The 26,787-nt window shown below is 61.6% G+C and overlaps 1 protein-coding gene across 4 annotated transcripts; it reads right to left on the bottom strand.

Annotated features, from left to right (window-relative positions):
• Nucleotides 1–737: 737 nt before the first annotated feature.
• On the bottom strand, nucleotides 738–26,787 carry VAX2 (ventral anterior homeobox 2). 4 transcript variants are annotated; one of them, XM_065837858.2, is made up of 4 exons: nucleotides 26,360–26,787; nucleotides 25,622–25,894; nucleotides 20,541–20,667; nucleotides 738–4,398 (listed from the first exon to the last, which is right to left on the bottom strand). In XM_065837858.2, exons 2-4 carry the CDS (start codon nucleotides 25,890–25,892, stop codon nucleotides 3,798–3,800), a joined length of 999 nt encoding a protein of 332 aa, XP_065693930.2. In that variant the 5' UTR covers nucleotides 25,893–25,894; nucleotides 26,360–26,787; the 3' UTR covers nucleotides 738–3,797. The 4 variants fall into 4 exon arrangements, with proteins under 4 accessions (XP_065693930.2, XP_071664509.1, XP_065693931.1 ...); XM_071808408.1 differs by lacking the exon at nucleotides 26,360–26,787 and adding an exon at nucleotides 26,095–26,336; XM_065837859.2 differs by lacking the exon at nucleotides 26,360–26,787 and having other exon boundaries at nucleotides 20,480–20,667; nucleotides 25,622–25,973.

The following is a 26,787-nucleotide window of genomic DNA, read 5'->3' as shown; positions in this document are numbered from 1 at the left end:
GGGGCTGGAGCACAAGTGTGATGGGAGCAGCTGAGGGACCTGGGGGGTTCAGCTGGAGAACAGGAGCTGAGGGGAGACCTTCTGATCTCTGAACTGCCTGAAAGGAGCTTGGAGCCAGGGGGGTCGGGCTCTGCTCCCCAGGAACAAGCGCCAGGAGCAGAGGAAACGGCCTCAAGTTGCCCAGGGGAGGCTGAGGTTGGATTTAGGAACAATTTCTTCCCCAAAGGGCTGTGGGGCATTGGAACAGGCTGCCCAGGGCAGTGCTGGAGTCACCATCCCTGGAGGGCTGGACAGACGGACAGGAGGTTCTCAGGACATGGGGCAGGGACAGGGCTGGGTTATGGCTGCCCAGGGCTTTTCCAACCGAAATGATCCTGTGATGCTGTGGTTAGGGACAGGGGAGGGTGGGAATAGTTTGGGGTACAGTGGGGTTATGGGTACAGGGGTCTGCATCCCCCACACTCCGCAGGGCTGGGGACAGGGGGTCATGTCGGGGGTGAGAGTTGGTCCCCAACATTGGGGACGGGTGGGTGCCAGATAGGCTGTACTGGATGTATCTCTGCACACACATGCTTGGGGGGCTCTGACAGAGCACAGAGCTCAGGCAGAGCAGGCGACAATGTGCTCCAAAATCCCCCCAGCCCAGCAAAGCCACCCACACAAGGTTACTGGTACCAGTAGAGCCGGGGTCGAGAGCGGCTCCGCCGCAGCTGCCAAAGGCAATGGAGGAGGCAGGAGGCAGGACATAACTTTTATTTACCATTAGAAACCATAAGAAACCACAGTATTTGTTAAAGTTTTACATCCAGTACTTTTCTTTATCCTTTTTTCCAATGTACAAGTCAGGAGCAGCTGCTGGAGGCAAGCGGAGTGGGGGCGAGCGACCTCCCGCACCCCCGGGACAGCGTCGCTGGGGCTGCTCACCCTGGGGGAGGAGACTCTGGAAAGGCAGCTTTGGGTCACTTTTGGGGTCTTTGTGAACACAGCATTTTGGTTTGAATTTGCAGAAAGGGCAGCTCATGGCTCCCCTGCCTCCATTTCCACCCCTCCAGCTGCTGAGCAACGGGAGGAGGATGCAGGAGACCCACGAGGATGCCCTGGGCTCGGAGAACACACCAGGGACCCCTCAAAATCCCAGGCTTTGGGGGCTCCTTCAAAAATAAAACGGGGCCTTGTTTTCTCTGAAATGCCCCCAAAGCCGCTCCGCCTGGGGAGGCGCGAGGGTCTCACTGCTCCATCGCACTGGGCCAGGGCTCCTCCCAGTGAGCCCAGGTTGGGAGGAACCGGGGTCCGGTGACCTCGGGAAGCTCCCGTGATTCAGCTGCTCTGGGGGAAAGAGGGAAAACCGAAGCAAAACCAGTCCCGGGGGGGTTTCCAGGCAGGACCCCCCGTCCCGGTGGGGCTGGGGGGAACAGCATCCCAGCTGCGCTCGTCTCCGCTCGCTGCCTTTCAATACCACGTTTGCAGACCAGGGAAGGACGAAGAACGGCGATATAAATATAAATTAAGTGATCGAGGGAAGGGAGAAGGGCTCTGTCCTGTCGAAATCCCGCAGCCGCAGTCAAACACGCCATGGGGTGTCGGGGTCTGGGCAGCCCAGGGCACCGGCAGGATCCGGCAAATCCCACGTGTCGGGAGAGGTGTTGGCAGCCAGTGTGGTGTGAGCCGGGCCAGGAGAGGGGAGCTCGTCACCGTCACCGAGACCTGGCCCTGCGCTCTGCGTCCCCAGGCCACCCCGTGTCCTGCCTCGGTTTCCCCACCTGCGGCCGTGGGGTGCCGACCCGTCCCCAGCTCCGCAGAGCTGAGGGCTCGCTCCCGTAAAGTGCTCCAGATGCGAGGTGATCAATAAATACTATTCCATAGAAACGCTTGATTTCAAGGTAAAATAAAAAATCACCCAAACCTTTTCATAAAATCATTTATTTTAAATATTTCCCTGCAGAAGTCCTGGGAGCATGCGGGCCAGCGGCTGTGTCCCCGCAGGGGGTGCTCGGTGCTCATTGTCACTGTGACACATTGAAGGGCAGCAGGAGGATGCAGGAGCCCCACGGTTTGGGGGGCATTTATGGGGGTGAGCCCCATGGCAGCTCCTGGGGGCTGGGAGGGGGCTCAGGGCATCAACCCAACCCTGCCACAGCGATGTCCCTGCAGGGTGGCCTGCCAGGGCTGGGCCACCAGTGTCCTGCCGTGGTGATGCCACCACAGAGCATCATGCTATGGTGATGCCACCAGCATCCTGCCATGGTGATGCCACCACAGAGCATCATGCTATAGTGATGCCACCAGTGTCCTGTCGTGGTGATGCCACCACAGAGCGTCATGCTATGGTGATGCCACCAGCATCCTGCCATGGTGATGGCCCCACAGAGCATTATGCTATGGTGATGCCACCAGCATCATGCTATGGTGATGCTACCACAGGGTGTCCTGCCATGGCGATGCCACCAGCATCCTGCCAAGGTGATGGCACCACAGAGCATCATGCTATGGTGATGCCACCACAGGGTGTCCCGCCATGATGATGCCACCAGCATCCTGCCAAGGTGGTGCCACAAGCATCCTGCTAAGGCGATGTCACCACAGGGTACCCTGCTATGGTGATGCCACCAGAGCATCCTGCCAAGGCGATGCCATCAGGACGTCCTGCTAAGGTGATGTCACCACAGGGTACCCTGGCCACAGTGATGCCACCAGCATCCTGCCAAGGTGACGCTCACACCCCAGAAGGGCCCAGCTCTGCCCAGCACAGCCCCATGTCAGCAGATGCTGGGGGGACCACGCCGTCCCTTTCCTGAAGAGCCACCCCACGCAATGTCCTTCTCGTTTTTGCCACTCGCCGGTCTCCCTGACACTGTCCCCACGCCATGCCCTGCCCGAGAAGCACCACACACCCGCGGCCGAATCCTGTCCCCCAGGGAGCCATTGTCACCCTTAGGGACCAGGATGCTGGGGTGGGAGATCAGAGGCTCCTCCAGTGTCCCCAAGGTTTGCTGGGGGGTGGGCAGCACCAAGCTGGGGTGTGGGAGAGTGGTTTGGTTCTGCAGGAGGAGCCTGGGGATGGCTCCTGAGTGCAGGGACCACTGGAATGGGGGGCTGGGGACATCACCAGCACCAAGGATCCCCCCCAGACCTCACATCCCCCCAGCAGAGGGGACCCGGACCCCACAGCCACCGGGATGCTCTGAGACAACTTCTGCCAGAACACAAAGCCCTTGGTAGGCGGGGAAACTGAGGCACGACACTTCCCCAAGGACACCAACACCATGAGCCCTGGGGTGACAGTCCAACGTCCCCCCAGAGCTGCTCCTCTCCCAGCGAGACCACAGCACCGGCTGCCAGACCCTCAATGATACCTGGGGGAACGTGGCCCTGGAAGATCCAGCGGTGACGGTGAGGGACGAGACAGCGTTGGTGACATGGGACACCCAGGGACACCCCCCAGGTGTGACCTGGGGCTGGGAGTTGTCGAGTGTCATCATGGCTGTATCGGGGTGTCATCCATGGCCTTATTGGAGTGTCATCACAGCTGTATCGGGGTGTCACCCAGGGATGTATCGGGGTGTCACCATGGCCATATCGAGGTGTCATCCATGTCTGCATTGGGGTGTCATCCATGGCTGTATCAGAGTGTCATCATAGCCATATCAAGGTGTCATCCACGGCTGTATTGGGGTGTCATCCATGTCCATATCAAGGCGTCATCCACAGCTGTATGGGGGTGTCACCACGGCCGTATCGGGGTATCGGGGGGGTGACCAGGCGTACACACTTGCACCCACGCCCAGATGGACAGTAACTCATCTTCCACATCCCACCTGCCAAATCCAACCCCGGTGCGGGGTGTGGGGTGCGTGGGGGTGCAGGGGATGGAAGGTGGGGCGGGGGAAACCTTTTGACACTGATTTTGATTTAAGGGCTCGGCTTCTTGCTGGGTAGAGAATTGTCCTTCCTTTCCAGCCGCGTGTAAGGCTCAAAAGCAGAAGTGCCCAGTCCGTAGGTGCCCGGGAGGTCGTGCAGGCTGCCCAGGAGCGGCCCCCCGAAACACAGCGGGGGCGCCGGCAGCCGGGGTGAGGGGGACGAGGAGGAGGAGGAAGCGAGAGAAGGGACCTGCAGGCTGAAGGCTCCCGGCGCTGGGGGGCTGCTCCCCCCGGCCAGCCCCGGGGAGGTGCTGCCTGGGGTGGCCAAGCCGGAGCCGTGTCCCGTGGGGCTGGCGATGGGGTTGGATGGGGGGGACAGGAGGCTGGGGGGAGCCGGGACGGAGAGGAGCCGGCCCTGCTCCAGCAGCCGGAGGATGTTGCAGGTGGCGAAGGACTCGGAGGTGGCGGTGGAGCGTTTCTCAGAGTCCCTGCTCTGGTCCTTCTTCTGCTTGGTGCGCCGGTTCTGGAACCAGACCTTGACCTGGGGGGAGCAGGGGGACGGGGCGGGGACAGAGAGGCACGGATGGCGAGAGCACAGGGGGGGCAGGGAGAGAGAGGCGAGAGCCAGGAGAGAGTGAGAGACAGGAGAGAGACGTATTAAATAAACACCCAAGCGAGACCCATCCCCACCACGCTGCCAGGGAAACGGCCAAGTCCTGCGGGCACCGCAGGGAGCGGGAACACAGCCCGGGGACGGGGTCCTGGGGATGGGAACCCGGGGACGGGATCCTGGGGGTGGGATCCTGGGAATAGGAACCTGGGGATGGAAACCCAGGGATGGGATCCTGGGGATGGGAACCCGGGGATGGATGCCAGGGATGGGATACTGGGGATGGGAACCTGGAGATGAGATCCCGGGGATGGGATCCTGGGGATGGGAACCTGGGGATGGAAACCCAGGGATGGGATCCTGGGGGTGGGAACCCAGGGATGAGATCCCAGGGGTGGGATCCTGGGGATGGGAACCCGGGGATGGATGCCAGGGATGGGATCCTGGGGATGGGAATCCGGGGATGAGATCCCGGGGACGGGAACCGGGAGATGAGATCCCAGGGACGGGATCCTGGGGATGGGAACCCAGAGATGAGATCTAAAGAATGGGATTCTGGGGATGGGACTCCAGGGATGGATCCCGGGAATGGGATCCTGGGGATGGAACCTGGGAATAGGATTCTGGAGACGGGATTCCAGGGATGAGATCCCAGGAATGAGAGCCTGGGGGTGGGATTCCAAGGATGGGAACCCAGGGATGGGACGCTGGGGCAGGACCCTGGGATGGGAGCCCAGGGCAGGACCCCAGATCCAGGAGCCCGGGGCTGAGCCACCCTGACACTGAGCTGTGGGACACGTTGGGTTCTCTGTGACGGTCACCAAACCCAAGTTTGTGTCCCCACCTCCAACCCCTCCCTGGCCAGGCCAAGACACGGGGCAGGGTGGGGGGTCCCTGACCCTGCTACGGTCAGGGGACAGGGTGGCTCCTGGTGGCCCTGGACCCCTGGGCACAGAGCCGGTCCTGTGCCCAAACCCAGCTGGGGCCATGCCCACAGTGAACAGCTGGGGCCCCGTGGGATCCCCAGCCCCAAAACTGCACCCGATTCACCCAGCTGGGATGTGGTCCCCAGTCCCCAACCCGCGGCTGCCCCCGCACCCTCAACCGCAGCCCCCGTTTCCATCCCTCCCTGGCAGAGCAGAGGGGTAGGAGAGGCAGAGAGACAGACAGAGAGAGGCATGAGGGACAGACAGACGGACAGAGACGGAGGTGAGGGAAGGAGACGGATGGGAAGACACTCGCATTAGAGCGTGGCAGATGGGGGGACGAGTCGAACACCGTCTGGGAATAAATCCCAGCACATCAGCACAGGCTTCGTCCCTGTCCGCTCCGGAGCCAGTGGGTGTCGGACCCACCCGAGCCACCGGGAAGTCCCCCAGGCAGGACAGGTCCCCGTGACACGGTCCCCGCGCGTCCCCCGGTAAAACAGACCCACAGTGCAGAGCTAATGGCGTGTGGGGACGGAGGAGGTGTTGGGGACATCACAGCAGAGCCAAAGTCTGGGCGAAGCTGGGGATGCTCGGGAACGAGCTCCCAGGTGACAAGGGGACACCAGGACCACAGGGATGAGCTAATGTCCCACAGCTGAAACCTCCTGGGACCACGGGCCACCGCCAGCCCCTGTCCGACCCCCCTGCCCGCGAGGAGCTCTTGAGCACACTCCCTGCCTTGTCCCTGCACCCTGGATCCCTCGTTGTCACCAGGGCTGCTGAGCCCACGTCACAGCCCAGGGATGACGTTCCCTCCCCAGTGTCCCCACCGGTCCCTCCACGGCGAGTGGGACGGGTTTGGGCAGGGCTGGGTTGTCCCCCGTCCCGGGGAATCAGCAACCCCCCAGTTTTTCTGGTGGGAACCTCCTTGAGTTGCTGAATTCTGGGCAGCACAGAACCCCCCACACATGGGGGGCCGGAGGGGACACCCCACAATCCAGCACCATTATCCAGCTCTTAACGAAGGTTTGGTGGGACTGCAGAGAGAAACACACACCCCGGTGCCCCGAGCATCCCTCTCGCAGCCAACGCGGGCAGCACGGAACCTCCAGACACCCACCAGCACCATTCTGTCCTCGGGGGTGGGTGTGAGGTGCCCCGGGCACGGGCCCTTCAGTCCAGCGGCCATCTGACCCTAATCCTGACCCAAACCCAACCCAAACCAAACCTACTTTCCTCAGCCCGGTATCCATCTAACCCAATCCTAACCCTAACCTTAACATTAATCCCAACCCGACACAAACCCTTCTTTTTTCAGCCTGGCATCTGTCTAACCCTAATCCTAATTCTACACCTGATCCTAGTCCTAGCCCAACCCAAACCCTGCTTCCTTCAGATCGGCGTCCATCTGACCCTAACTGTAATCCTAAACCTAACCCTAAAACCAACCCAACCCAAACCCTGCTTCCTTCAGACCGGTATTTCTCTAACCATAGCCCTAATCCTAACCCAGCCTAAATTTTGTTTCCTGCAGCCCAGCATCCATCTAACCCTAATCCTAATCCCAACCTCAACCCAAACCCAGACCAAACCATGTTCTTTCAGCCCAGCATCCATCTCAACCCACTGTCGAGGCTCCAGGGCTGGGAACCCACCACCAGCTCTCCCAGCCCCTCTCCCTGGTGTCTGCACCCTCCCAGTTCGATGGCATCACCTCCAGGTACCTGGAGATGCCGGTGGGTCTGAGGCCCTCCCCAGCTGCACAAGAGTTTCAGTGAAGGGGAAACTGAGGCACAGACGGCCCCTGCACAGCTCCTAATGCAGCAGGAGGAGGCTGCAGCACAGAGAATGGTTTGGGTTGGAGGGACCTTCCCAGCCCCCCAGTGCCACCCCTGCCATGACAGGGACATCCTCACCAGCTCAGGTTGCTCAGAGCCCATCCAGCCTGGCCTGGGATGTCTCAGGGATGGTTCAGCCACCACCTGGGTCAGTGTCACCACCCTGCGCCTCAGCCGGTGCGGGAACGGGAACGGCCCCGCGAGTCTGGGGTTCTCCTAACACCAGCACCTGGAGGCATCAGGTGTGCTCACCAGCTTGGACGAGGTTTGGGCAGCACGGAGCGTGTCGGTCCCTGCCATGGGGTGCCCGGGAAGCCAAAATGCAGGTGGGCTGAGGAAAAGACTCAAACAATGCAGGAGAACAGCCCCAAGCTTGACAATATTCAAGAGGCAATTGGCCAACACCCTCGGACACACGGTGTGAACTGCGGGGTGTCCTGTGCGGGGGCAGGAGTTGGACTCCATGATCCTTTTGAGTCCCTTCCAACTCAGGACATTCAATGGGTTAAGGTGATGACCTGGTTACCTGCTGGTGGTGAGCACTCCCAAAGACCACAGAACGGTTGGGGTTGGAAGGGACCTCTGGAGATCATCCAGTCCAAAGACGCTGGTGGTTGGAAAGACATGGCAAGTACAGGACCGCCTGACATCCTGACCATTGGTTTCTCCTCCACCACTGGCCACCAGCAGAATCATAGAATCATTTTGGTTGGAAGAGACCCTCAAGATCACGGAGTCCAACCATTAGAGGGAAACTCCTCAGCCCTGGTGTACCCTGAGGTCAGCTCTCACGTTCTGGTTGTCTTCTCCAGGTTGTGAAGAACAACCACAGGTCAGTAAAAGCCAAGGGCCCTTGTCAGGGGGTCTGTTCGATTCCCGTCGGACCTCATTTTTCCTGGGTGTCCTGGCTTTTGTTCCACACTGGGTCTGTGCTGCTGCTTCTCCTGGGAGCTCATGGGCAGCTGGGGAGGAACTTTCCAGGGGCATCAATCGTGACGCTGAATACCAACAATTAATAGCAAACCAGATGGGCAAATCCAATAAATAGATCAATAAAAACTGAAGTGGACATTGATGTGCATGAGCTCCTGGTGCTGACACCACATTCTGCACCACGGGGGACACGAGGGGAAACGCTGAAGGACAAGAGGGAGAAAAGGGTTGAGGTGACACCGGTCTCAAACCTCCTGACGCGGGGTTCGGCTGGGGAAGGTGGCAACACGGTCCTTGGGGGAAGAGGAGCCGTTGGGTTCCTCCTTCCCAGCGCTCCTGCTGGGACACCATCCCAGCAGCTCGACACCCTCTGCTCCCTGACGCCACCAGCAATGATGGCATCTCCATTCGCTGGTGCAGACAGAAGCTTTCTGCAGCCCTGCCTGCTGTCCTGCTGTGTCCGACCCCTTTGCAGGAGGTTCTCCCACCACTGACCCACCGCACGGCCCCGCTCTGTGCCCATTGCCCAACCACCGCGGCCCAGGCTGGATGTGCTCCGCTAAATACGGTTCCCTCACGCCTCACAGACTGACGTGAGCCCTTCCCCGCCCGCACCGGTGACAAATCAGACGAGCAGGATCACGTTTGCCGTCATGGCTAAAGTTCATCTACAGCTTGTCATTAATTAGGAGATCCATGTCCTTTTCATCCCCCATTACAATCAAGCCCTGAGTTGCATACACTGGAGATGTAAATAAGCTCAGCCAGACGCAGTCCTTGACAAGGCCATGAGTAATTTCCCTCCAGCCCTGAGCCTTCGTCTTTCAGCAATATCATAGAGTCATGAAATCATTTTAGTTGGAAGAGACCCTCGAGATCATGGAGTCCAACCATAACCCACCCCAGCACTGCCCCGTGTCCTGAGAACCTCCTGTCCGTCTGTCCAGCCCTCCAGGGATGGTGACTCCAGCACTGCCCTGGGCAGCCTGTTCCAATGCCCCACAGCCCTTTGGGGAAGGAATTGTTCCCAGATCCAACCTCAACCTCCCCTGGGCAACTTGAGGCCGTTTCCTCTGCTCCTGGCGCTTGTTCCTGGGGAGCAGAGACCAACACCCTCCATCCCACAAGCTCCACCATCTCCCCTCAATCACAGTTTCTCCTCCATGCTCCAAGTTCTCGCGCTGGCTTTTCCTCTGGTTTCCATCACAACTCCCACCCACCACCACAGCGAGTGCTTTGCCAGGGTTGATGAGATTGGCTTCATTTCCTGCTCTAAAAGAGCAGCTTTCATCTTGCTCCAAGCTACTGGGTGCACTGCTGCATGCCCGTGCCGTGGTGATGAACGGGAACATATATCAGAATGCCTCTGAAATTTGCTGGGATTAATCTCTGTAAGCTTGGTGAGTAATTTCCAGCCTTTCTCGACAGTCTGTGTCTGAGATTCAGAGCAAAATGGGTGTGACGACTCGCTCAGACATATTTTAGAATGGAGCTTTTCTTTGGGGACCAAGTTATTAACTATTTCACTTGGCTTTTGTTTGCAAGACTTGTGGTGCACAGAAGGGTGTTTATCCCCATGGATCCACCCGGTGAGTTGGGAGCTCCACCCAATAACGGTATCGGAGTAGCTGACATCCCGCTTTATCCTTGGGAGAACATCCCGTGGAATTATGGGCTGGAAACGCTGAGCAGCTACAGACACCTATGATGGAGTTATAGGAGCTGGACTCGATGATCCTTGTGGGTCCCTTCCAACCCAGGACACTGGATGGCTCTGTGACTCTGTGATCCCCAGCTGTGTCACTCTGGGGACAGCTGGGACAGCTGGCTGGGGAGCACAGGGCTGGCAGGACAAGTCCCACTGTGCCTTGGAGAAGTCCCAGGAGGAGCCCACGGTTCCCGGTGACCACCAGTCCCATGCCAGGGGCTGTGGGACCTGGGACCGCACGTGCCAGACCGATCAGGGAGAGCCTGGATGCAGCCACATAGACAAGGACGTGGATGTGGATGTGACTGGAAAGCAGGACGTGAGAGGTCATGCGTTCAGCAGCAAAGGACGATGACTCTCTGAGGACGGGGAGGAGACAAGTCGTACGGAGATGGCTCTGAAAGCCCGGGGAGACTGTGCGACAAACAGCACGATGCTAAAGGTATGAGGAGAAGCACGACCTGCAGATTTGTAAATCTGCGTGTTTGGAGAAGGAACCTGGTGCTGGACGTTTAACCAGTCGCTGTGACCAGGTCTGGTGGCCACTTCACCATGAGGTGAGCGACCAGCTGCAGGGATCTCATGGTAAGGAAGATGGGGACAGGCTTTTGAGCAGGGCTTGTTGTGACAGGACAAGGGGTGATGGTTTAAACTAAAGGAAGGAGATTCAGACGAGAAATGAGGAAGAAATTGCTGGCCTGAGGGTGGTGAGAGCCTGGGCAGGTACCCAGAGAGGTGGTGGATGAACCATCCCTGGAGACATCCCAGGCCAGGCTGAGCAACCTGAGCCGGTGAAGATGTCCCTGCTCATGGCAGGGGGGACTGGAGAGCTGGGAAGGTCCCTCCAACCCAAACCATCTGTGATTCTACGTAGAGAGCGGCTCCTGGAGGACTGTTCCTGGGGCAGGAGGGTGCTCCTGGAGGACTGTTCCTGGGGCAGGAGGGTGCTCCTGGAGGGCTGTTCCTGGGGCAGGAGCGTGCTCATCATCACAGTGAGCGTGAGGAGTTTTAATGTGAGAAACGACCTGGGTGAACCAGTCTGGAGGAAAGTCCTAGGAGCTGATCACACAGGACCATCTGCCTCTCGAGTTCGTCGGAGCTCAGAAGCAGATGACTGCTCCAGGTCCTGCAGTGTGAAAATTGGGCAGGAAAACCTGCTCTGTCCTGGGTTGGATGTTTCCATAAAAAATGGAGGGCAGAGGTCTCAGATCTGTGCACCAGAACAGCCACCAGCCGTGTGTGCCCACCAGGGACAGGGGGCTGCAGCATGGGGGCTCCCCACCTCCTCTAGAACCTATGGGTGCTACCATGGCATAACCCGCAATAACAACCAGCAGCAAGGGAAGGAGACAACCCCCGTGCCCTGACAGGTCTGTCCAGACCAGCAGAGTCACCCAGAGCCTTCAGGACTCATTACAACCGTTCTCAGCATACAACGAAACACCACCAACACCTCACCAGCCCACCCACGGCTGCAAAACTTTCTTTCCATCGCTCTTTTCACAGAACCACAGAATCATTTTGGCTGGAAAAGACGTTTCATCACATCAGAAGATGAAGCTCCCTCCTCCTTGGACCAAAGTCAGTCCTTGAAGAGGCCGGACGTGGTGTCCAGCCAGCAGTGACCAAGAGTATGAAGCCTCAAGTGCATATTGGGTGAAAAAGCAGCTTGGAAGGTTAAAATTTGCTGCCTGGTCATCTCAGGAGATGCTTCCCAGTGCATGGTGTGAAAACCAGCTGGTGTCCGTCCCAAATCACCTTCCCCATGGCCCTTCGGAGCCTCTCGCCCTGTCCCCTTCTGTCACCTGGCAGCATGGGCAGCGTGGGTGGTAAGTTCATCCATCACAGGCTACATGACTCTGCGTGACTCTACATCACTCTGTGTGACTCTACATGACTCTACGTGACTCTACATCACTCTGTGTGACTCTACATCACTCTGTGTGACTCTACATGACTCTGCGTGACTCTGCGTGACTCTACATGACTCTACGTGACTCTGCGTGACTCTGCGTGACTCTACATGACTCTACGTGACTCTGCGTGACTCTGCGTGACTCTACATGACTCTACGTGACTCTGCGTGACTCTACGTGACTCTACATGACTCTACGTGACTCTACATGACTCTACGTGACTCTGCGTGACTCTACGTGACTCTACATGACTCTACGTGACTCTGCGTGACTCTGCGTGACTCTACATGACTCTACGTGACTCTGCGTGACTCTACGTGACTCTACGTGACTACGTGACTACGTGACTCTACGTGACTCCCGTCACATTCCCATGTACAGGGAGTAAAGGGAAGAAAATCCCAACATACAAATCCCAAACCGCCGGGAGAGCACCTCAGCGGGGCCAGCAGTTCTGCAGTGGGACGTGGAGGGTGGATATATTTTTATATATTGTATATATATGTTATAAATCTATATATTATTATATAAATATTTATATTTCTCTGTTTTCCCAAAAAAGCTCTCCCCTGGTCCATCCCCCTGCCTGCACAAAAGCACCAAACTAACGATGCCCTAACACCTAACGAGCTCTCCAAGGAGAGGAGCAAGCCCAGAAACAGCCCCGGTGGCCACCGGGAAGGTGATATTGCAATTCCCTCCGCTCCGAGCGCCTTTTACTGCGGGGGTGTCCACAGGGCCACGGAAACCACGGACCCTCGGACGGCCCCTGCAGCCCCCTGGCTGGCCCACCTTGTTTTGGTTTATTTCATTTTATTTCATTTTATTTTATTTTATTTTATTCTATTTTATTTTTTTTTATTTTATTTTATTTCACTTTTATTTTATTTATTTATTTCACTTTTAGTTTGTTCTATTCCTATTCTACTATTTTTATATATTTACATTATATTTTCTTTTCTTTTATATATTCTATTATTTTAATATTTTATCTATTCTATTATTTTTATTTTATTATTCGGTTTTATATTGCTTTATTTTTTATTGTTTATTTGATTTTAAATGCACACACACACGCCCCCCCAGTGCCTCCTATGCACCCAAATGAGCTGCTGAGGGTCACAGACACATACCCACAGTTTCTCCACCCGCTGGGGTTCTCTCTGCCGCTGGAAATCCCCTCCACCGGGGGAGGATCCATCCCCAGGGCCCCCGGCACGCCCCCCGTAGCCCCCTCCCTCCCCACACACCACGGGCACCGTCACCGCTCCGCGCCTGGGAGGAAAGCCGGAGAGCTTCGGTGTCACCTCGCAAGGGGACACCCACTCCAAATGTCAGCGAGCATCCCGGCGGCTCGGAACGCCGCTGCGGGGGTGTTCTGCAGAGGCGCCGTCCGTCCGTCTGTCCAAGCATCAGGACGGACACGCAGACACCGAGCCGCCCCCTCCCTCTGCCTGCTCTCCCCGTCCCCTGCCTAGCGCTTTAAACCATACCCCGGGTTGCAAATGTCGCAGGTTCTGTGCACACGCGTGTGCTCAAACAGACCCCCTACCCCTCAGCACCCCCATGGGGTCACGTTCCCTGAACAGGGACCTGCCGACCCCCCCGGTGCTGCGGGGAAGGGAACGAACAGGGCGGTGGGGACACGGCGTCACCGCTGCCGCAGCCCGCGGCCGCAGCAGGGCCAGCCAGCTCCACTCCTGGTTTCTCCACGGCGATCGGCGCCGCGGCGGCGCCGGGACCGAGCGCACCGGGGGTTCGGTCCCCATGAACTTGGGATGCGCCTCAGCCCGGGCTTCTCCTCCCCAGCCCCTTCCCGCGGCTGTGCCGGCCCGGCGGTGGCCGCAGCTGCTCCGGCCGCCGCCCTCCGACACCTCCGGCCACAAAACGAATCATTTCCAGGCGGTTACTCCCATCGGAGCCCCGTCACCGGCAGGCTGAGCTCCCCGGGGAGGGACAGCCCACCGCCCCACAACACTGGGTGACACGGGGGGCTGGCCGAGCGTTTCGGTCCCGTAACCACCTGGCTGTGCCCTGCTCGGCTCCTTCAGCCGCGCACGTTGCCCCGAGCCGTCCCCTCCAGGGCAGGACATGGCCACGCTGGCCAGCTGGGGACCGGGCACTGCCCTCCCTCTCCTCGGCTCATTTTCATACCACCTGGCACCCACCCAAAGCGTTTTGCCGGCTCACGGCTGAGCAGCGGTGGGATGTCGCTCCTGAGTGACCGCGGTTTGCCCCCGGGAGCCCGAAACCCCCATTTCTATCCAGCCCAGCACAGCACGTCTGTTCATTAAACCCCAACTGCACCAGCACACACGCTCCGTCACACCAGTGTCCCCACAGCCCCCAAAACACCCAAGCGCCTCGACATCCCTGGCCAGGAGGGTCCCCATTGTCTGCAGGGGCACCCATGGGCATCGCCAGGCAGGAGCCCTGACCCCCAACACCCACCCGGGCAGGGCTGGGGGTACGATACCGGTTTCCAATGGTGTTTATGATTTGGCAGCCGTGCCCCAGGGTTGACCCGGTGCCGTCACACATCCCACACTGTCACACATCCCACACGGTCACACGTCCCACATGGTCACACGTCCCACACGGTCACACGTCCCACGCTGCGCACACCCCCGGCACGCCGGCCATGCCGGACTATTCATAGCCTGGCCGAGGCCATTTTCCTCGCCAGGATTAGCTCCCCGCCGCCATCAGCGAACACCCGCCGCGGCACGGGGGACGGTGGGAGCCGACCGGCTGCTCCGCCATCTCCCCACGGCACCCTGACACCCTTCGTCCTCCTCCTCCTCCCGCCGTCCCGTGGGCCGCAGAGCCGCCGGGGCCGGGCAGGTGGGGGCTCGACGCAGGCCCGGTTCCCGGTGTTGTGTAAGCTGGCGGGCTCGCTGCCCAAAGCTGCCTCGGCCGGAGGTTTCGTAACGGCGCGATGGCGGCTGCACGGCCCAGCTGGCTTTTCCCAGCCGTGGCAGGAACGGGGAGACGGTGCTGAGGGGGATGGACTCAGCCCTTGGGGTCTCCTTCAGCCCCTCTGCACCCCAACAGCGCCTGGGGCCACCCCAGCTGGGCCACCCACCGCAAATCCTGTGCCACGGCCCAGCACAGACACCCTTGGGGACACCCTTCCAGCCCAGCCAGCATCCTGGGGACAGGCGAGGTGTCCGGCCCCAGGCAGCCCCCAGCCCCACCGCTGACCCTCTGCCTTTGCTCAGAATTCAGGATATCTGCTGCTCCACAGCAGGGAATCTCCCTTTGCCAATGGAAAGGAGACGAAGGAGCCGGGAGAGATGGGGCTGGTGGGGTGACGTGTCCTCCACCGTCCAGCCTGGTGGCTCCAGAGCCAGATGTCCCGGAGGGAGCACCCTCCAGCACCCTGCAATCGCGCAGAGACAAACCCCTGTCTGCTGGGAGCCGCGGCAAAGGCTGAAGGTGATCCCCCCATTTATTGGGGTGCCAGAAATGCTGCCATAGGACATCCCCAACAGGGACGTTCTCCACACGGCCCCAGCACCCAGGCGGTGTCACCTACGGCAGAGCCATTGGCACCTGGTTTGGGCAGCGGGGGGACAGCGGTGTCCCCATGGTCACGTCCCCTCCCGCAGCTCCGGGATGCAGTGGGAAGTACCCACACAGATATGGTGTTTCCTCCCATTTTCCACACACTTCTCCAAAACTGTCATTAATTATTCCACATCTACTTCCAGTCGCCATTTTGCCCCAGTGCCAACCTGAGCCTGGGGAACTGTGGAGGTGCCCCAAGCAGCGAGTTTGGGGGCGGGCGAGCGCCGGGCCGGGCGGTGCCAGCCTGGTCCTGCCGCCGCCAGGACCCGCTTCTCACGCAGATTTATTGCCACCAGCCCAGGCCCCCCCGGCTGCCGGGTAAACCCCACCACGTGCCCCCGCCACGGGGAGGGACAGGATTAGCTTGTCCATGTGAGCAGGTTTACTCCATAAGTGTGTTCTGACACGAGTGGCACGTGGGAAGGGGACCCAGAAGCCACCGGAGATGCTCGGTTCCTTCCAAGGTCACCTTGGGCATCTCTAGTTGGCCACCTCCCACCACGGGGCCTGGACCCCCAGCTTTCCAGGCCAAGGGTGACCTTTGAAGGTCCCTTCTGGTCCAAACTGTTCCACGGTTCTAAGTGCTGTATGGATACCTTCAGCATCTGGGTCCAATCTGGGGTCATTAAATACGGGATCACACAGGATGACGTGGGAAGGCCCTGAACATAGCGGCAGGTCCCTCACTGCCACCCAAGTTTTGAGCAGCAGGAGCAAGCTACCATGGTTGGACAAGATGCCCTTCCCCAGCTACCTGTCTGTCCCCATCTCCTGCTGTCCCCATGTCCCCAGAGCTCCCCAGGTCCCTTAAGGAGACGGATCAGACCCAGTACCCCAGGAAAACCTAATTCAACCAGGTTGGTTCAGCAGGAACCAATGAGGTTAAAGTTAAAGCTCCACCAGAAGTGGCCCAGGGGACCGACAGGGGCACTCAGTTGGGAGCAGCACCCCTCAAACTGGGCTGCATGAGGATGGGGGACCCCAATGGGGCACCGAGCATGTGGAGCTGCAGCTCCCCCGAGCAGAAGGGAGAAGACATTGCCTGCTGGGCACCACCCATGGGAGGTGGGAAGGGGGTCGCCCACCGCACAAACCGGCCATGGCTCCAGAGCGGCTGCGTGGAGGCAACAGGGACCACAGAACGTCTGAGAGACTGTTTTCCTATGCACAGCAAAGCATGATGGACGCATGGATGGAAGGATGGATGGACGCATGGATGGATGCATGGATGGATGGATGGACACATGGATGGATGGATGGATGCACAGATGGATGGACGGGCAGATGGAGGGGCAGGTGGGTGGATGCCTCCTCAGAAAAGAAACTACTTGGATATGACATCTAGATTTTCTGCATGGTCTGGAAAAGCAATTTCCGACAAAGGTTTCTTGGAGAAAAGCTCTTTTTAGTGAGTGGAGAGAAGAGAACGGAGCTGGTGAGGGGCTGGAGCACAAGTGTGATGGAGCGGTTGAGGGACCTGGGGGGTTCAGCTGGAGAACAGGAGCTGAGGGGAGACCTTCTGATCTCTGAACTGCCTGAAAGGAGCTTGGAGCCAGGGGGGTCGGGCTCTGCTCCCCAGGAACAAGCGCCAGGAGCAGAGGAAACGGCCTCAAGTTGCCCAGGGGAGGTTGAGGTTGGATCTGGGAACAATTTCTTCCCCAAAGGGCTGTGGGGCATTGGAACAGGCTGCCCAGGGCAGTGCTGGAGTCACCAGCCCTGGAGGGCTGGACAGACGGACAGGAGGTTCTCAGGACATGGGGCAGGGACAGGGTGGGTTACGGGTGGACTCCATGAGCTTGAGGGGCTTTTCCAACCAAAATGATTCTGTGATTCTACGGTCTGAAACAACCAGCCCTGTCCTGACCTCCTGGGTGCCCAGCCCTCAAAAGGAGCCCTTGTTCACCGTGAGTGTCACCTCTCTGTCCTCGCTCTAATGGGGTGGGAAGAGCTGGCAAAGACCCCGGGTCACTTGAACCTGAGCCTGGCATTGAACTCCTGACCCAGAAAGCAAATCCCCTTGGCCAGCCCATCCCGCATCTCCCTCCTCTCGTGGGATTTGTGGGAATTATCCTCCCTCCGCCATCCCCCCGGGGTCCTTCTGCCTCACAGCCCGTTTTCCATCCCTTAATGACACCAAAAAGGGGCACTTTTTCCCCAAAGCTTTGGGCCGCGCTGCCGGGGGAGCCGGCGCAGGGACATGGAGCTCACCTGGGACACGGCGCCGGGTGCGCCCACATCTCCAGGCCGCTGCTTGACGAGCTAATGGAAACATTCTACAGGGCTAATTAAACTCACTTAAGGCTAACCATATCCAGGGGTTAATTAGAAAAAGCACAAATGGCACTGCGCCGGAGCCCGAGCGGCTCCCAGCGCGGCAGAACAGGTACGTGTCTTTACCGCTGCCAAAAAGCCAGATCGGATGCCAGGGAAGTAAAATAAGTGGCTAAAAAAGGTGCTTTTTCTGCTTTTTTCTCTTTTTTCCTCCGTGGGGATTTCTCGGGGGCGCAGCCTGATCCGCGGCCCCACTCACGGGGCCGCTCGGCTGCAGCTCTCCAGCCGCGGTGACATCGTGTCTCTTCCTATCTCGTCACGCTGCTCGCACCACTCGCTCCTCGCGGAGGAGCCCAGATGAATCACTTCCCCCCCCCGAACACTCACAGGCACAAAAATCCCTCCTCGGTGGCTCCTTCCCCCGTGTCCCCGCTCTGCTCGTGTCCCCCGTGCCAGGTCCTGTGGTACCTGGGGGTCCCGGCCGAGAGCAAAGTGGGGGGCAGCCAGTGCGGGGGGTTTCTAACCCTGAAACCAGGATATTATTCCATGAGGGGACAGAAAGGATCCGCCCAGCATCCCAACCACCAGCACGGCGCAAATGTCAACCGAGAAAGAGCCACGAGATGCTGCTGGTTGGGGAAACGGCAACGAAATGTGAAATGGAACAATTATACCATGAACCGCCCTGAATCCTGGGTAACGCAGGAGGAAAACCCCCAGAAGTACCCAAAACGCTCCGATTGTTGCAAACGTTGGGTTTGTCCCTGAGCTGATGGACGCGGCAGAGCCCCAAGGGACAGGGGTGGCTGGTGGTGACCTGTCCCATCTCTGGGCCACGTCCCCTGCTCTGTGTGACACCCTCCCCATTGAAGGGGCCTTGGAAAACCCTGCGCTCACCCCAGTCCCGCAACGACCAGGGAAACTGGGGCGGGAGGTGATGCTGGAGCGTGCAGAGCCTGAAACCGCATCCCAAGGGGACCTGCACCCCGGGAATGGAGCAGTGGGGTGGGACGAGCCTGGCACCGCTGTCCCCAGGCACGGCGGCCGGGGGGGACGGGAGGTGGTGGGAACCGGGGAGGGCCAAGCAGGAGCTCGCTGCAGGGAAGGAAATGCTGTGAACAGCGGAGGAAGGGATTGGAAAAGACAGAGGCGAAGGAGAGAGATGGGAAAAAGAGGATGCGGGAGGGAGGAGAGAAGAGGAGAAGAGACAGCCGTGGCCTACAGGGTGTGAATTTTCTCGCAGAGAGATGAAGGCAGCAACGAGGCACCAAGCGGATGGTAAATAAGGGGACAGGGGTCCGCAGGGTCCCCGCGGCAGCCGGTACCCGCTCGGCACAGCCGCCCGCCCGTGCCAGGGCTCTGCCCACCACAGCACGGCCGAGCCCACCCGTGTCCCTCCTGGCTCCGCGGAGGTGACACCGGCACCAGGGCTTTGGTGGGGACCCTGGGCAGGGGACCCTGTGCAGCCCCCCGGGTGCTTTGCTGCGGCACAGCCGTGCCAGCGCCTCCATGCACGGATCCTGCCAGAAACCTGCTCCTTACTGAAAAACCCCGTTCTGCCACCAAAAGGAGCAAGAGCTGCTATTTTTGTAGCTCTGCTCCCCGACGCAGCGATCGCCGAAGCCCCACGGAGCAACAGGGTCTCCCCAAAACCAGAGCAGGTGAGGGAGCCTGGGGCCTGGCCGCGGACAGCGGGACAGGTTTGTTCTGCAAGGCATTTGGAAAACCTGCAGTTATCTCCTATCTGACTTGATAAAACCACGTGGCTATCCCCAAAATGGCCGGAGAAGGGGCAACCTGGGCTAGCAGAGTCACTCCTGCAGCTCCCAGCTGTGCTGTTCTGCATGGCGCTCTTCATTAATGTTATTATTACTACTATTTCCGCAGAAATTTTCAAGACCATCGCAACCCGAGCAGATGCACTTTTGGGCTCAGCAGACGCCAACACCAGCTCCAACCACCAGGCCAGCTCTCCCACCTCCGCTCCCCCGGCCCGCGCAAGCCCCACTGGACAGAACCGGGCCAAATCCCTCCCGACAGCACAGCCCCGGTTGGGACGGACCCGACCGCGGGGGACGGGGACGAGGTGCCCGGGCCTCGTCACAGCTCGGGGGCCGCAGGGACAGTCCCCAGGGGCACTGCCACCACAGGGAGGGTGCGGAACGGGGGAGCGGCGGGTGCGGGATCGGTCCAGCTCACACACAGCCCCATCCCAGCAGCACCCACAGCAATGCCCGGCCCCTTGAGCCCACCCTGCGCTGTGGGTGATGCTGTCAGGACCTTGGGTCCCCACTGACACCCTCCTGGGGTCCCCACTGACACCCTCCTGGGGTCCCCATTGACACCCTCCTGGGATCCCTGCTGACACCTTCCCGGGGTCCCCATTGACACCCTCCTGGGGTCCCCACTGACACCCCCCTCCTGCTCTTTTCCCCGCTCTGCCGGCCCCTCCCGGGGATGCTGCCCATGGGGGAGCAGCACAGCGGCCGGGGGGTCCCTACAGACCCCACTCAGGGATGTCACTCAGCCCTTCTAACCCTAAACCTACCGTAAGCCTAACCTAACCCTAAACCCTGACATAAACCCTAATGCTCCTTCGGCTCCAGAGAAAGGGGGGCTGGAAACCCTCTGTCCACAGCACCACGCACGCTCCCCCCGGCTTCCCCTCAAAACACCGGCCAGCACCCCCACATTGGGTTTGGGACCGTGGGCTCAGCTCAGCGCCTGCTTTCGCCCACCCCCAGCCCCACTTTCTGGGTATCACACTTGTCCCCACGGGGCTGCGCGTGGCCTCGCCGCAGTGTCACGGGGATGTCCCCACGGCGGAGGGGCCAGCAAGCGCCTTACCTGTGTCTCAGAGAGGTTGAGCTGGCGCGCTAGCTCCGTGCGCTCCCTGCCCACCACGTACTGGCAGCGCTGGAACTCCAGCTCCAGGCGGTAGAGCTGCTCCGCCGTGAAGGACGTGCGGGTGCGCTTGGGCCGGTCCAGGTCCAGCCCCTTGGGCAGCACGATCTCCCGGATCGTCCCTTTGGCATCTGCGGGGAGAAGGGGGGTCAGAAAAACAGCTCCGAGGTGGGAAAACGGGGAGGGAACGGGGTGGGGGCACCAGTGCAAAAGGGACATCACTGGGCAGGAGGAGCTGCATTAAACACCGGCTGCACCATCCGGCTGATGGAAACGTCTGCGCTCATTGCAGGAATAACAAGCCATGGTTAAAAGAGGCAGCGTCCCACAGCTGGCCCCTCTGTCCCCAAACGCCGCAAGTTCATAGACGGGAACAGGTCTTCATAAAAATTGATTATTTTCTTTTTAAAGAGATAAATAGTAATAAAAAAACAGAGTGTTTAAGCACAGAAATAATAGATCCCGAAAGCCAGAAGCAAAAGCCGGTGCAAACTGAGGAAGAGTTCAAAGTAAACGGATTTTTAATTAAAAATATATCTTATTTCTGGTTTCTATCCTTCCTTGGGAATACTGCAAAAATGTTATCGCTGTTACAACTCCCTTCTTCCCAGAGTTATTGTTGCTGCAGGAACATCTCGGAGAGCAGCAGCTCGCGCTTTGGGGCAGTTCCCTGTTCAAGGCCAGGTTTGGGAGGCGCCGGGCACCCCGAGCTGCTCAGGCCAGCGGGTTTTACAAAGCCGGGCCTAGCACTGCCCATGGCTTGAGGTGGGGAGACCAAATCCGGAGGGTTTAGCTCCCACGTTTGTCCCTTGCACGCCGTGGGGTGCCTGAAGCACCAGGAACACCAGTGGGAGCCCAGTGTGGGTGAGCCCTGGCCACAGAGCTCCTGGTACGAACCTGCCATAGGAGTTCAATAAAAGCCGCCACACAAGCCACACTGGGCGAGCAGCCCCCGGGCCGGAGGAACCCTAGGTTCCCTGCAGTCCTGGCTGGGTAAGGTTGTTCTCCCTTTCTGCCTGATTTATGCATGAAAGGATAATAAAATTGCTGGAGGAAGAAGGGGGAAAATAGCGAGGAGCAGCCTGGGAAGGGGTGATGGAGCTGGCATGGGGTGGCAGAGCTGGCATGGGGACAAGCACAGACCTGGGAGAGGAACCCCAATTCCCAAAGCTGGTTTCCCAGCACTACGTTACAGCACATGGCAAAGGTGCCGTCCCAGCCTGTGCCGGCACTGTGGGAGGTACAGGGGGACCCAGGGTGGGAGAGGCTCCGGTGGGCTCTGATCCGCACCCCCAAACTCCACGGGTGGGCACGGGGCTGTGGGAAATGAACAGGGCTGGAGGAAGCTCTGGTAGGGTATCGCTGCTGGGATGGGGACGCCGGCCGGGGAACCATTTTGCCAGGGAAGGAGCGTTTGCGGGGATGATGCCCACACCACGTCCCCACGCCCGTGCCCACACCGCGGTTCCCCCGCCACAACAGCAGCGGGGCTGCCAGCGAGGAGCGGCGAACAGAGACGCTGGTGCTTCCCAGCCGCAGCTGCGAGCGTCTGCCCCTCCGCCCCTGCCGCTCCGCACAGCTAACCGTGGGCATCAGTTATTGCTATTCCCCCCAGCAGCTGGGGCGTGGGGCGGCGGAGCGGGCTGGGCACGGCACCCGAGGGATGGGAAGGGGGCAAAGCCCGTGGTGCCAGCTCGGGTAAAGCCCCTCAGCCCAGCCCTATTGCACGCACACACCTGCCCCGCTGCCCGCCCATGGGAGTTTTGGGGGGCCCAAAGCCATCCCCCCCATGCCAGGAGAGGCACAACACCACCCTGCCTGAGGAACCCCCTCCCAAGAGCTTCCCCCATCAGCCGCTGGATCCCAGACTCCAACACCCACCAGGTCCTGCCCGAGGGTTTTCCAGCACCCAGCAGGGCCTTGGTGACAGGTTCTGATTGTGGGGACTGGGCTACAGCTGATGGCAGCTCATCCAGGACCAGGGCTGGGACTGAAACACCCCAAAAAAGATCTGATGCCAAAGGGGTCAATCTCTCTTCTGCTTTAGCAGCTAAATAGGACAAGGCAGGTCAGGCAGACATGGCCAGGGAGCAGGAGGGAAGGCGAGCAGGCAGCAGCTTGGCGTACGGACCCCCCGAGCTGGAGAACAGCGGTTTTCCAGCCCCACACCACCCAGCAGACACAACCTGCACAACAACACACGCGGCAGAGCCCGGCACACACCGATGCCCCCGCACGCCCAGGGACACCCCACGCGCAGCCCTGTGTACGGGGTTTCCGCACCGACATGGCTGCCAGGGCATTTCTGGGGTGCACACGCGCTCTGACAGCCCCAAACGCATACACCCGTCCCTCCCCATGCCAGGCGCTGGTGAGCCCATGGTGGCACACGCACCTCGGGGTACACCTGGGGGGCACAGGAAACCACAGACCTTCTCAGTGCACCCCGAACAGCACTGAGGTCCCTCCAGAGCTCCCCACATCCCACCTTCACCCCCCAGACACGGCCCCTCGCAGGGGACCGGGAAGCGGGGTGAGCACCCCAGGATCTGCTTTCTCCCCCCAATTCCAGCCGTCCCTGGGGCCGAAGCCCCCCCGCTGCAGCGGGTCCGGCCCGGCCCGGCCCGGCCGCCGCTGCGACTCTTTGTCCCGTTAATCCCCGCTAAGGACCGATCCGCCGCCGGGTTGCACCCCCGGCCGTGCCCGCGGCCAAGGGCACCCGCCAGCGCGGCCGCCTCGACGCGACGGGGACGGCCGGGTGGCCGGGGCCACCTCTGCGGGCAAAGCCGGCCCGTCGCGGCGGCTGGAGGCTCCGTCCCACCTGGTCCCCGGTACCGGTAAGTGGCCTGAGCCCGGCCGAGCCCCCGGGGGAGCACCCGGCTGGGAAACCCCGCTCCGCTCCCGGCCGTCCCAGGGCAGGGGGACCCCGCCGCTTCCCAAGGGGCTCCCGCCCCGGGGGAGGCTCCCCCGAGAGCCCCGTCCCCACCAAAGGCACCGCGGGCGATCAGCGGGGCCGGGCCGGAGCGCTGCGGTGGGGCTGGGGCTGGAAGGGGAAGACGGGGGCGGTTCATGCGGCCCTTGCCCCGGGAAGGCACAACCCCCCCGTGCCCTGCTGCGGAGAGAACCCAAAAATGGTGGAGCACGGCTGGAAATACCCACCCGGATGCGGGGACACGAGTTGGGGGCGGCCAGCGAGGCGGGGGCGAGCGGTCCCTGTGCGGCCCCCGCTGCCGCTCACCCCGCGCCTGGGCGGAAACTGGAAAGATTTGAAAATATATTTTAAAAAATAAAGAAAAAATGTGTAAAACCCCACTTTGCGGAAAAATCAACCTGGAGGCTCTGCCCTAGTGCCGGCCGGTGCTTGGCACCGAACGCCATTCCCCGGGAGCAGGACCCCGGCCGGGGGAGGGCTGGGAGCCGCTGGGTCCGTGTCCCCGCAGCCCGGGTGTCCGCGCAGCCCGGGTGTCCCCGCAGCCCGGGTGTCCCCGCCATGTCCCCCCGCTTCCTTTCGGATCTGTTCCCGTTGATTTGCGGTGTTTCTCCCCGCCACCATTTTGTCCGCGCCGTGGCGGCTGCAGCAAGATGGTGAGACCGGGCGCTCCGGGGCGATGGTCCCCGGGGCCGGGAGAAGCGGGGACCCTGGCCCGGGGTTGGGGACAGAGCCCCGGTCCGCTCGCCGCCCCGGGCCCGTCGGGGCAGCCCCGGGCAGGCCGAGCCCGGGGAGAGGACAGGCCTGACCCCGGTCTGACCTCGGCAGGGTCTGCGGCAGCCGGGCTCGGCCTTGGCGACCACCGAGGACACGGGGACACCCCGAGCGAGACCCTGGGCCCGGCTCCCGAGCGCTGCCCGCACCCCCGCCGAGGTGCCCGGGGCGACGGGGAAGGGCTCGGGCTGCGGCAGCCGGACTGTCGGCGATAGGAACCTACCGCGACAGCCGGGAAAGAGGCTTCGATGGGCGGCTGGGCTGTTTGCAAGCCGGCCGCCAACCGCTCCCGAGCCTGCGGGCAGGCCGGGATGCCCGAGCCGAGCCGAGCCGTGCTGTGCCAGGCCCTGCTCATGGCGAACGAGCCGTGCCCGGCTCAGGCCCCACCGCCACCGGGCAGCAACGAGGGAGGGAGGACACGGCAGAGCCGAGGCCGCGGCTCCGGTCCCCGCTCGGGCTATGAGGCCGAGCAAAGGCCGAGCGGCCTCGGCCCTGCTCACCGAGCGGCCGCGGAGCTTCACCGGGCTGCGGCTTGGGGAGCGGCGGAGGATGGCGGGGGACATTGAGCATCCCTGGGATGGAGCCGCACCGCTGCCCCGGGAACCGGGGAGCGCTCGGCACCTGCTCCCCTGCCGCATCCCTGCCCAGGCAGTCCAAAACTTTGGGGGTTCAGCACAAGCCAGGCTGGTCCCGGCGAGCCCCGGGCCGGCCGTGGGCTGAGCGCGGGCGGCGGGAAGGGATGCGCCGGCTCCGAGTCCCGCCGAGCCCGGGCCGACCCCGCGCGTCCCCCCAGCCCCGCACCGTGAGAGAGATACCGTAAACACCGGGAAAATAAAAAAGAAAAAAAAAAAGCAAAAAGAAGCCCCTAACTCGCCGCCGCTCCGTGACGCTTCTTTCCTGCGACAACGCTTTAAAACCAAAGCTGATGTTTTCACCCCTCTCCCGCTGCCCGCGCGTCCCCCCGGCTGTGCCCAGCCGGTCCGGGGGCTCCGTGGCCCCGCGGCTGTTTCTCCGGAGCCCCGCTCGGCCCTCGGCCGCAAACCGGGGCGGGCACGCACGGCGAGCCGGGCTGCGCTCCCGGCCCCGCTCCCGGGAGCCCCACGGCGGAGCGCGATCGGGAACCGGGCCCGGTGCTCGCTGTGCGGAGCGGAGCCGGGGGAAGCCGCCGCGGCGGCGGAGCTGAGAAGCCGGAGCCCAGAGCCGGCCGGAGCCCAGGATCGGCCGGGGATGCGCTGGAAGCGGCGGCGGGGGAGAGCGCGCCCTATCCCGCTGCCAGCCGGCCACGGGGCGAGGAGCGGAGACCTGGCCGGTGGGGGCGAGCGCAACCGGGAAGTGCCCCGGTGGGGAAAAGGGAAAGCGGTGCCCGGGGACCCTGCCCGTACCTCGCACCAGGATGCGGCGGCAATAGTCCGCCTCGCCGGCTCCCGACGGGCTCTCGCTGTCCGGGGCGCACTCCTTGGAGGAGCCGGGGCTGACCGCCGACGTTCCCGGGATGTCCTTGAAGCCACCACGGCCGCCACCGCCGCCTCCTCCGCCGCGCAGAGCGCTCTCCAGCTCCGCCCGGGTCGGTGCCTTCTCCCGGGCCCGCCCGGTGGCCGCGGGCTCGGCCAGCAGCACGGGGCTCCTTCCAGGCTCGGCCCCGCCATCGCTCATCCCTGCGGGTGCCGCGGCGGGATCAAACATCGGGAGGGAGAGAGAGAGACAGAGAGAGGGAGAGAGGAGGCAAGACTAGGCGGGGGGGGGGAGGGGAGCCCCCCCCACCTTCCCCAGACCCCTTCCCCTCCCCGCCCCTCCCCGGTTCCCCCCCCGGGGCTCAGTACCCTGGCAGAGCCGGGGGCACCGCGCCCCAGCTCACCCCCATGGCTGGAGACCGCCGGGGACCGTCACCCTCTGCCTCTCCCACCCCCGAGGGGGGGCTTGGCATTTAAAACACACCCCGCTCCGGTACGCTCCACCGGCCGGGGGTGGTACCCGGGGTGGGGGGACCTGTCGGGGCGTCCCGAGAGGGTACAAAGTGGGGGTGTAAAAAGGAGTTAAAAACTTTGACAGGCTGCTGAGCGTCCCCCTCCCCATTTCTCCCCCCCACCCCGCGCCCTCCCCAGCTCCGTCTCCCGCGGCACCTCGCTCCGGGCAAACTTCAGGCGCTCCGGCCGCCGCCGCTGCCCTTCCATGGAGAGCCGGTCCCGGTCCCGGCGGGGAGGCGGGCGGCAGCGGCGGGAGCGGGCGGAGGAGCCGCCGGTGCCCGGGCTCGCCGCGCTGCGCTGGGATTCGCGTGCAGGGAAATCAATACCGGGAGATGGGGAAAGGAGCGGGCGCGATGATAATTTTATGGGGGGAGCGGAGGGGAAGCGAAGGCCGAGGGGAGGGAGCTGCGGAGGAAGCGGCCGGGGGTGGGACCGGGGAAGAAGATGGGGGCCCTTATTTCTCCGGCCCGGCCCTCCCCCGGCCGCCGCGCTCCTCTGCGCATCCCCGGCCGCTGCCGGAGCCGGGAGCGGGCGGCCGAGCCCCCGGGTCGGCGGGGAGCGGCTCGGGGAGAGGCGGTGGGAGG

The sequence above is a fragment of the Patagioenas fasciata genome, chromosome 4, assembly GCF_037038585.1.
Source record: "Patagioenas fasciata isolate bPatFas1 chromosome 4, bPatFas1.hap1, whole genome shotgun sequence".
NCBI classification, from domain to species: domain Eukaryota; kingdom Metazoa; phylum Chordata; class Aves; order Columbiformes; family Columbidae; genus Patagioenas; species Patagioenas fasciata.
The sequence above is the reverse complement of the archived record's forward strand: the minus strand, read 5'-3'. Positions and strand labels throughout refer to the sequence as shown.